General features: G+C 35.2%; 1 protein-coding gene across 1 annotated transcript in view; it reads left to right on the top strand.

The window, feature by feature from the left end:
• Window positions 1-12,009, top strand: part of FMN2 (formin 2) — a 330,212-nt gene that overhangs the window by 259,506 nt on the left and 58,697 nt on the right. Inside the window, exon 15 of the mRNA XM_055146884.1 lies at window positions 3,368-3,419. Coding sequence (XP_055002859.1) covers window positions 3,368-3,419 — 52 coding nt within the window. The remainder of the gene's footprint in view (window positions 1-3,367; window positions 3,420-12,009) is intronic.

The raw sequence follows: 12,009 nt of genomic DNA, 5'->3' as shown, positions 1-12,009 counted from the left end.
GGGACATATTTATTTTAAAGATATGTAGTCTCTTGGGAAGCAGTGTCCATTAGAAGCCATGCATGTGACTCTCTGAAAGGTAACTAAAGTTTCTGGATGGGAAGCTGTCATACAAGGGGCCTCAGCTGACTTGATAACTGAAGGTCAAAGTAACACAGATTTATTATCTATTTTGTGCTTTTTTGTGGTAGGGGACCCATATGAACTCAAGGATTACTCCTGGTTCTGTGCTCAGGGATCACTTCTGACAGTGCTCTGGTTACCAAATATGGTGTCTGGGATCAAACCTGAGTTGTCTGCACACAAGCACTTTACCCACTATGCTATATCTCTGTGGGTCCTATTTTGTTCTTTTATTAGCAGCCATGTAGTTATTGATAGCTGGGTGTGAATATCTAGATAACTATTATTAAAAAGTAGTGTTTTTGCTAGTCCTTAAGTCTTCCTTGCTATTAGAAATTAACTCAAAATAATTTACACTTTCAAAAGCAACATATTTTAAAAATCCATATAAGGCAAAAAAAATTGACAATAATATATTTACATATTTTTTGGAAAAAAATCTTTTCTGTGTCACTTCAGAGAAACTATATTTGAAAAGCTGTATATGAAACATAGATGAAACACAGCTTGTTAAAACTTTTACTCAAACTTAAAGTTATATCTTATTAAGAATGTTGTCACACTTTATATAATTTGCTTGCAGTATTAATTTAATCTAAAAATCAATGATAGATTTAATTCTAATTTATTCCAGAAAATATCTTAATTTTCACTATTGTTTTAGTTCACAGATTCCATTCTCATTAAATAAATAAAATTCTATATTTTTTGCAAAGTTAATATAATAAATGTGCTTAAAAGTATGTCATTTGTGATCTAGAGACAAACTAAAGTGGGTAGAGCAATCGTCTTACATTTGGAAGACCGATGTACAACCCCCGGTTTTCCATGTATTTCTCCAAGTCTCTCTAGAAGTGATCCTGAGCACAGATCCAGACCTGAGCTTTGCAGGTCATAGCCCCAAGCCCTTCCTAAACAAAGAAACAAGGGGGGTATGGCATATCAGTTGTACATTTATGCAGGTATAATATTTCAAAATGGTGTATTATTGTCACAAAAAAGTAAGTGAATTGCACCCCGACTTTTCAGAAAGCTATTTATAAGATTGCTAAGTGAAGAAAATTTTTTCAGGTCATTGAATTATTAACTTTACATTAGTAATTGAAATTGTATTTAATGTACTTTCTTTGATCCTTCTTTTATGTGTCTATCAAAACTGATTAAAATGTAAATAAATCTATTAAGCTTCAAAGTCATGTAATAGTACTAAAGCATTGTTCAATATTATCAGCTATTCCAATTTGGTTTTGTGATTGTAATATAGCTGATAAGTTTAAGAAAAAAGTCTGTTTTCTTTGGTTCTTTTAGTGAAACTTTGATCACATTGGAGTAATGTTTCAGTCAAATTTGTCATGTGATGAAGCAAAAGCTGATTTGAATAACTGAAATTCACTTAATTCTATTCACCACAGTTTCAGGGTTTATGCATTTTTTTAAAGCTGAGTGTATGTGACTTCTTTATTTGCATAAAATAGTTGACCTATGTATTTAAACTTAATTATGTGTTGTATTGCTTTAAGAATTTCAAGAGTTTGAGGTGTCCAACATTTTCAAAAGAACTCTTACAGTAATCATTGCTAATTATTGGGCACACCGTGCTTATTATTTTGTATATGTTAATAGATTAGTCTATTTGCCTAATATTATGTAGCCATTTTTAGTGACAGAATCAAGAATAAATTATAGGTCACTGACATCTCATTCTAGTATGTTTTATATTTTACAAATAACTTACTTGGTTATTTATTAAAATTGCCTCAAAACTTTCCACAAATTTTATTCTTTTTCTTTTTGGAGGGTTTGGGGTCCCACTTGGAGATTCTCATATACTCTATGATCTGGGGTAACTGCCAGTGGGTTGGGGGGCTTCAAATTTTAGTCCTAATCTATTTGATGGGTAGGGGAGAGAATCCCCTTTTCAAAAGAAAAAAGAAGAAATGTTAGAACAATCTGAAGAATTTCCTTTCTGAATATGGTTTGCATTTAGCATTTTATTATTATCCCCTGAACAAACTTTATGTGGTTCTAGAATGGCTTTTGGAAGTACACACGATTTTTAAGCTAGACAGCACATAACAGAGCCTTTTAGAGAATGTGTTCTTGGTAGAGCCAAAGTAAAATCATGTAACATTTGTTTATTTTTTAAATATAGTTAATTATTTACCTGTAATTTTTTTGTAAATAATACAAACTGCCAAATGGGTAAGGGAAAAATCCTCTGCTGTCAACTCACATAATCTCTGTTCAACTCTGACAGTATGGAAGAGCGACAGCATGACACTAAAATACATCTTTGCAGATACTGTACAAGTCTTCAAATAAATACTGTCTCGAAGTTTTAAAATGTTAATTAGTCCTAGCTGTATCCTTGTGTTTCAAATTATGATAGAGACACCAACAGGTCCCAAGTGAGTATGCATTTTATTTTCTGAAGAAGTTCAATATTTTTCTCTACCCCATATCGTCTTCTAGTTCTCCAACAGCCATGAGCATGAAGAAGAATGAAGCCAACTTTCACTAAACCCAGTTTAAAATTGATGTAAATTTTTCTCCTATAAGTGATTTTTTGAAAAGAGCATCACAATCCATTAGTGACACATGAATTCAGTTCAGTGTATTACAACTATATTTTGAACTAAAATATTGAAGACTATTACATAGAGAAAGTAATCTTGACTCTTCTCTATCGAATATCTATGTGTGTGTAATCGAATACACATATTCCTGGAGTTCATTACCATATTCATATGTTAGAGTTCCTATGTTATTTGAAAATAGTGATAAAAATTTCATGTTTTTAGTTTTAGACAAAAATTGATAGGGGCTGGAGCTATAGTACACTGGGTACAGCATTTGCCTTGCACATGACTGACGTGGGTTTAATTCCCAGCATCCCATATAGTCCCCCGAGCACCGCCAGGAGTAATTCCTGAGTGCAGAGCCACGAATAACCCTGAGCACCAGGGTGCGACTCAAAAAGAGAGGCTTCTAAAATCTCAGGGCTTGGACAAATGGAGATGTTACTGAGTCCACGCGAGAAATTCGACGATCAACGGGATGATGATGATGATGATGATGATGATGATGATGATTTTTAGATTAAAAAATAAAGGCATTGTTAGAATACAGATGCAGTATTATTAATTATAATTAATGATGATTAATTATATCTAACATTGTCTTAATTATATTTTGGGAAAGTGTACTTTATTCATTTAGTTTATATCTTTTCTTGAAATTTTAGCTAAAATTGACCAGGAGACCGAAGAGAACTCACTGACAGAGACTCATAAATGGTGAGTAATTTCTTTCCTCTAACGTAATACTTTTTTTGGAGGGGTGGGGTCAGAGGTGGGGTCAGGGGAGACCACACATTTTTGGCTGGAGGGAGACCACACCCTGTGGTATTCAGGGCTCACTCCTAGAAAAGCTTGATGAACTACCTGGGGTGCTGGGGATTGAACCCAGGTCAGCTGCTTGCTAGGTAAGAGTCTTACCAGCTGTAATCTCCCAACTGTTTAGTGAATACACTTACAGCACTTCATAACTGTCATCTCAAGAAACAAATTATTAGCTTAATTTTCATTTTCAAGCATAAAATAAGTTAACTTAAAAGTCTACTCAGTCTACTTTAATTCCACTTTTAATTTCTGAATTTTTTGTTAACTAGTCTACATACAATCTTACTTAATATCAGTTTATTATTTCATTCCTTCATTTGCCTTTCCTGTGTGTTGAATGGGTTCCACATAATTGGTCATAGTGCTTGCATCCGTTTTAGTTGCAGCACTCATTGGAGATCAGATACCTGGTTGTAGTGGTCTCACAGTTATTTGTGTAGCTTGCCAGTGATATTTTTTTATGCTGATTTCTAGAGTTTTTTTTAACTTTATTGAATCACTGTAAGATAGTTATAAGCTTTCGTGTTTTAATTGTGTTCATTCATTCTTGACTCTGATATGTCAGAGATTGCAAACTTGTGGCAGTGTTGAGGAATCAGAAATAGTTGTATCTCTAATATTGCACTAGGTGTGTGGGGAGGTGCAAGGTTGAATTCAAAGCCTTGCACCTTTGAATTTTTCCTTCTAGGCAGGAAATCTTATATTCATTGTACTGTTCACAGGTCCCAGTACCCAAATTAATGGGAGCAGTTCAGCATCTTTCCTTTTAAGTAGAGTTTATTTGAAATATATGAAAAAGGAAAAAAGCAGAAATCTGTCATGGGAGAAATAAGAAGCTTAAAAGTTTGAATATAGTAAATTCTTAGGTTTCCACATTAAAATGTATCTAAAATAGAATGCCATAAACTTCTGTACCTTCAGTTCCAGAACAAAGACTTACAATCATGAGTGAACATAGAATAATATTTCATAAATATTGTCTAGGTTTTATGGCCTCAATTTTTTTCTCTTCTCCCTTTGTGTTGTTCATTTCCAGAGAAACCGGACCAATATTACATATATATGTATATATATATATATATATATATATATATATACATATGGTGGTGTGTGGTTAAACCAACAAACCAATAAAGATTTTTATAACCTATATTTTATATGTATTTTATAGGTTCAGTTCATGTCCAATTTTTTACTTTCAAATCATTTTTTCCATGGTGTGAGATAGTGATCTAGTTTCATTCTTTTAGCTGTGACCATCCTGTTTTCCCAGATGTTGTAATCTTGAATCTGAATTGCAGAATTCCTTCCTACGCTGCCAATCAGTCTCTTTAAGGTCTCTACTGTTAAGGTGGGATACACCCACTTTATGAAGGTTATCTACTTTGCCTAGTATTTTTTATTTAGATGTTTGTTAATCACATCTAAAAATGTTCATTTACAGAAACAAGTAGACTGGTATTTGATTTAGAAGAGTTTGTTTACCATAGTTTAGCCAAGTTTACACATCAAATTAATACATCCTGTAAAGAAATATGATTACCCTTGAGATAAATTTTATTTAATGAAGTTTTATCATGATTATTCTATTAGGTAAGATCATATATATGCATATAATTTATGTATATAGATAGATATACTCTTAACATATCACAAATTTAGTCGATTTGATAAACTATTGTGCTAGGCAAATTAGCCAACAGAATTAGCTAGTTTAAATGAAAAGCACAAACTGAAATCAATATTTTAAATGAGAAAAGTTTTTATTAGGTCCATGAGAGTAATGCTGGCTAAAATTTTATTAAATGAGCTATATTTACAGTAAAACAATTTTGAAATTCAAAAATAAAATTAAAACAATGAGCTGCATAAAATTAAAGCAATGAGCTTCTCAAATAAATATCTCTACTATTTTTATAGCATTTCTAGATGACTAGGCAATAATTTGTAGCAATTTCATGAGGGAAGCCCGTATAACCTCTCCTATGGCTTTTGGAGTATTGTGACATAGCTTTCTGATTTTAGATAATATCAGAACCTCAGGATAACAATACCTACGTATAGGTGTACTTTAGGAAAAATTGCTGATAAGTAAATACTAATCAGTTTACTTACTTCCTTTTTTAAAATTAGAGATTACAAGAGTTAGGAATAGAGGGATAAACCAGGAATAGAGGGATAAATCATATTTCAGACTCAAACTATGTAGTTTTCATTTTATGTTTCTCACCATATCTGTTGAAGCTGTTAATGGGCAACCTGGCCTGGCTAAGGAAATATTTGATTGGTATGTCTGTGCCTGTGCCTAAATAAATGCCTTGTGGCTCCAAGGATTTACCATAATTTTTCAGGGTATGTTCTTATCTGTGAGAAACCCTGTATACCTTGTAACATATTTACAGATATTTTTATCTGTGACAAAGGGTAGATATAAGTTCACAGTTCACAGTTAAGTTATTTATGTAGAACACCCACTTCAAAGTTATTTCTTCTAGCCCTGCCTTCTGCTCTTTTCTGGATCCTGCCCTTCTCCTCCAGCATCACATACTCCTAGCCACACTGCAGACAATTCCACTTCAGTCATATCACTAACTCTATTCCCTGCTGGAAGTCATGGAATCTCTCTGTAGACTCAGTCTATTTCCATGACTATGTGCCACTAAAACATTGGACTGTGCCATACCAACCAAGGAAGCAAAGGTCCAGGCACTGCCACTGCCCGGTCCCAGCAACGGCTCAAGAGACAGACACAGGCCAAACACAAGCACAAGTCACCAATTTATGTAGCATTAGGAAGAATGAGAAAATGAAAGAACTCAGTGGTGTCAACAGAGGACAACTGAAGTCAAGGAAGATCCCCAACATTGGACCTATGCAAACCTCTCGGTGAAGTTTATAGGAAAGCTATCATATTGAGAGTCCGTGATCATAAAAGAAGCTAGACAATACTGTGTTAAGTCTATGAAGTAGTATGGACAAAGCTGAAAAGTGAATCAGTGCACTAGAAAATAAACAATTCCAGCAAGAAAGAAGGAGCAATAGAAAGAGAATGAGAAGCACAGAGAATTTAATAGATATTATTCATAACAAAAATATACTTGGTGAGAATTCCCCCAACCTGATGAGGGAGATGGAAGTGCTGATCCAAGAGGTCCAAAGAGTGCCAAACCAGAGTAAACCCAAATTAACAACCCTTTTTAATCAAAATGGTAAGAATTAAAGACAGACACAGACTGTTTAAAACCTCAAGAAAGAAGCAAAATCCACATACAAGGGGAAAAACTGAAGATTCAAAGATTTCTCCAATAAAACTCTATGAGCTATAAGATAATAGAAAAATAGAAAATAAAAGAATAGATATATACAAAGTATTGAACAAAGTGGACCTTCAACCAAAATCCTCTACATGGCAAGGTTATCACTCAGAATGGAAGGAGGGATAAAAACATTGCCAGACAAACAGCTGCTAAGATTTGGAATCTAATCCAGCTGTCAAGGACACTGAAGGCCACATATACAAAGGAAAGATCAAACAGCACAAATAGCCAATCCCATCATATATGGATGGCAGCAAATCCTTTCCATATCAATAGTTTATCCCAATGCCAATAGACTATCTCCATAAAAGTACACAGAGTAGTGGCATGAATTGGGAAACAAAATCCTGTTGTTTAAAAAGAAACACACCCACTCTGGTCCCCTGAGCCCACAGGGTATGATTCCTGAACATAGTGCCAGAAGTTGCCACACTTCTGTGTTGGGGGTGGGGGGTGAGAGGAATAGGAGTGAGGGGAACTGGGATCCTTAGGGAAGGGAGATGGGTATACTGCTGATGGATATAGTGCTGGAATTATGTGCATGAGAAAGCATTATTATTAATATTATTATCAATACTATTGTAAGCCAAAGATCTCAATTGAAAAATAAAATAAAACCGGAGACATTGATGGAAGTAGACACTGATGAAGGGATTAGTGTTGTGACATTGTATACTGAAATCCAATCATGAATAGTTCTCTAACTTTTTAATTCATGGTGAATAATTTTTTTAAAAAAAGAAAAATAAAATAAATTTTGAAAAAGCAAGTTACATCACTATTGGATAAATTGTTTAACTAAATTATTCAATTATCCAAAATAAATTTGAGCAGATAAGTTCCAAACCACACCCAAATTCCATATAGAAATAAGATGTCATCTTCAGGTGTTCTTTGTGAAAATCAAACTATCATATCTGATTGCAAGATAAATCTCAGCAGAATCTTGTTAAGATTGGCTGTACCCCACTGTTTGTGTTTTTTCCATTTCTGCTTTTATTTTATTTTTAATTAGCATACATAGTTTTCTTTAATTCACCAGACCAATTATGATTGTTTTTATTTCCCCACATAATTACTTGGTATGTATGTCATCTCGCAGGCAGAGAATATAGACATTCTATTTTTCCCACTGGTCATTCTGTTATATCTAAATTGAAATGGTGAAACTGAGATTTATAAAATTGACTTCTGATGTTGAAATATCCCTATTTATAAATTGTGGCTAGCTTTTTTTTCAGCTTTCTTTTCTTCTATTTCTTAGTTTGAATCACATGTTGTCACTGTCACTGTCATCCTGTTGCTCATCGATTTGTTTGAGCGGGCACCAGTAATGTCTCTCATTGTGAGACTTATTGTTACTATTTTGGGCATATCAAATATGCCACAGGTAGCTTGCCAGGCTCTGCCATGCAGGTGGGATACTCTCAGTAGCTTGCTGGGCTCTTGGGAAGCTTTTGGGCCAGTCTCTAATTGCCTTTACAGTTGTTCCCAGTCTACCAAATGTAAGCTTTTGGTTGATTGGCATGTTGTAATGATCTGCACACTGACAAACACGCACCAGCCTGAGTCTTCATGCAGCACCTGGAACATCTGCGGCCTCAGGTTGATCTCCTTGAGGTTGACGGAGTGAACCTGGAGGTTTTTGAGCAGCTGGCAGAGCAGGACTCTATTGCTGAGGGTCTGTGCCAGGTTATTTTATTAATTTTTAAAAATTGAATCACAGTGCTGGGGCTGGAGCGGTAGCACAGCGGGTAGGGCGTTTGCCTTGCGCGAGGCCAACCCAGGTTCAATTCCCAGCATCCCATATGGTCCCCTGAGCACCGCCAGGAGTAACTCCTGAGTGCATGAACCAGGAGTAACCTCTGTGCATTGCCGGGTTTGACCCAAAAAGCAAAAAAAAAACAAAAAAAAGAATCACAGTGAGATACAGTTACAAAGTTGTTCAAGTTGGGTTTCAGTTATACAATGTTCTAACACTGTCCCTTCATCAGTGTACATTTCCTACTATCAATGTCCCCCAGTTTCCCTCCCATCCCCAACCCACCTGCCTCTATGACAGACACTTTTCTTCTTCTCTCCCCCCTCCCCTCTCGTCTGTCTCTCTTTTGTTTTGGGCATTATGGTTTGCAATACATATACTGAAAGGTTATTATTTATATCTCTTTACCTATTTTCAGCACTCAGTCCAGAGTGATCATTTCCAACTATTATTGTCATAATAATCCCTTCTCTATCCTAACTGTCCTCTGTCCTCCCCCACCCAGCCCTACTTATACATACTTGTGACAAACTTCAATCATGGACTAGTCCTCCTGGCCCCTGTTTCTCCTGTCCTTGGATATGAGTCTCATACTATGTTGTTGGTTTTTTTTTTTACATCCCGTAAATGAGTGCAGTCATTCTATGTATTTCTTTGTCTGTCCTTCTTCCTCTGACAAATTTTACTCAGCATGTTATTCTCCATGTTCCACCATTTATAAGCAGTTTCATGAGTTCATTTTTCTTGTTGGCTACATAGTATTCCATTGTATAATTTCCATAGTTTCTTTATCCAGTCACCTGTTCTCAGGCATTCAGGTTGTTTCCAGATCCTGGCTTTTGTGAATAGTGATGCAATGAACACAGAAGTGCAGATGGCATTTTAATGTGTATTTTTGAACCCCCAGGTGTATTTCGAGAAGTGGTATTGCTGGGTCAAATGGGAAGTCAATTTGTAGTTTTTTGAGGAATATGGATTTTTTTTTCCCAAAAAGACTCTACCAGTCATCATTCCCATCTGTAATGAATGAAGTCCTTTTCCCTGCACCTGTGCCAGCACTGATTCATCTTCTTCTTTTTGATGTGTACCAGTCTCTGTGGTGTGAGAGAGTATTTCCTTGTTGTTTTGATTTGCATCTCCCTGATGATTAGTGATATAGAACATTTTTTAATTTACCTTTTGGCCATTTGAACTTCTTTTTTGAGAAAGTTTCTATTAATTTCTTCTCCCCATATTTTGATTGTGGTGGATTTCTTTTCTTGTAAAATTCTACCTACACTGCTACCATTTTAGAAGGGCCCTATTATTTTCCTAAAAAGTCTGTAACTTTTCCTATAGCTTGAAGCATTTGTTTCAAAGATGCTTGTCTTTTCAATGGAATATATATGATACTGAAGTTTTTACATAAAATTTTCCTTTTAAAAAGTTTGAGAATACAAGTCATCTTCTTCCCCTGCTCCACCACCGCTTTAATTAGAAGTTAAGACATTTACTAAAATTAAATGTCTTATCTTCAGTCAGACATTTATACATTTGTTAAATACTCATATTTAAGAATCAATAAATGTGTTTTTAATTTTGGCATAATGATATGATATTTTTACTTTAGTTTTAATTCTACTGTGCATGCTCATGTACTGATTATTTTATAAGTCATGTGTGTGGGAGAGGGGTGGACAGTGCTTTGGTACTACACCCAGTTGTGCTTTGGGTTATTCCTGACTCTGTGCTCAGGCTTATGCCCAGACAGTGCTCAGTACCTAACCTGTATTGGTGGGGAATCAAACCACAGTGGTGGTTATTGCAGTCATGCAGTCATGCAGTCAAGTACCTTTCTTCCTACACTATTCCTTCAGCCCCTATTTTATAATTTTTAAAGGAAGTATGCTAGTATCAGTAATAAAAGGTAAATATGAGTAATAAAAAGTGAGAAATAGCACATTTATGAAAGAAGTTTCCATCATAGACTTTCAAAGAAAAAAGTCTACCTCTGCATGTAACAATGCTTTAATATTACTTTATCAGAGTCACGATTGCATAAGGAATGAGTTGAGATGGAAATTTCATCTTGTGTGCAAAATAAAGATGAAATAAAGAAAAGGAATGTTAGATCCAATCATGTCTCACAATAATAACTGTTAGTTTGTCATTGGAGATAAAATATTTAATCATTTTTGAAATGAAACACACATACTTAATCATGTTTAGTGACTTTTAGAGTGTCAGTTTGTAAAGTGTTTATCCACAGAATTGACTTCTGGCACAGACATAAAATGAAAAGTGAAATATTTAGTTCATAATAGGCATATTTTCCAGAGTCTTTCTGAGTAACTATCTGGACACGAATAGAGAGACTACAGGTCTGTGTTTATCTGACTTATGCTGGCAGATCAGACAGGCTCTGGCCTTGTATTAAAACTGAAATTACATGGAACGTCTTTGCAAAACACCCAAACAATTGCATCATTCTTTTAGAAATATTGATAAAGTAAAAGAGTCTAAGTTTATAATTTGCTTTTCTTGGTTATCTACCTTAATTCCTAACAGAAGATTAAATTAGAAACTCCCTAAGAGGTAGGCTTCTCGGGATCAGTTCCACACCTTTCACTTTAGAGCCATGTTTTAAATTGCTAGTGCATCACTCTTTTTTTGACGAATAGATTTACTTCTGTATAATTATGACTTACATGTTTATATAAAATCTGTTGTTTTTTAACATCATGTGACTTTTAAACATGCTTTGTAGATTTGCTAACCTTTGTCAGTTCCAAAAACATTCAAAAGTAGTGATCTCCTGAAATGTTTTGTTAGCTTTTCTATATTCTGAACATAAAGACTCTGAAAAATATCTTCTTCAAAGAGTTTGGTATGCTTCCATCTAGTTTTGATTGCAATGTAAAAGGAAAATAATATGTGAAAGAATTCCTGCGTCTTTGTAAAGTGGCTTTAAAATAGAAATGTTTTCCTTTTCATTTGTAAGGAGTCTAAGAAAATCTTTCTTATTCCAATATTGAAATATATGTTTGTGGGTGGAGAGTGTTTACAACAAGTAAGGTGCTTGCCTTCCACACAGCTATACAAGATTCCATTCCTGGTATAGCCCATCGTCTCCCCAAACCCCACCAAAAGTTTACCCTGAGCACAGAGCAATGTATAGGTTCTAAGTAGTGTGCCCTGTATATGATCCCAGCATCCCAGTTGTTCCCAGCAGTGATTCTGATTGCTGTGTTCTTGCATGGGGTGGGGAGTTGAGTAAAGATAGTGCAAGGATTAAAGAATACAGTGTAGGGGCCGGAGCGATAGCACAGCGGGTAGGGCGTTTGCCTTGCACGCGGCCGACCCGGGTTCGATCCCCGGCATCCCATATGGTCCCCCAAGCATCGCCAGGAGTAATTCCTGAGTGCAA

Source organism: Sorex araneus, chromosome 9 (genome assembly GCF_027595985.1).
Source record: "Sorex araneus isolate mSorAra2 chromosome 9, mSorAra2.pri, whole genome shotgun sequence".
Taxonomy (NCBI): domain Eukaryota; kingdom Metazoa; phylum Chordata; class Mammalia; order Eulipotyphla; family Soricidae; genus Sorex; species Sorex araneus.
The sequence above is the reverse complement of the archived record's forward strand: the minus strand, read 5'-3'. Positions and strand labels throughout refer to the sequence as shown.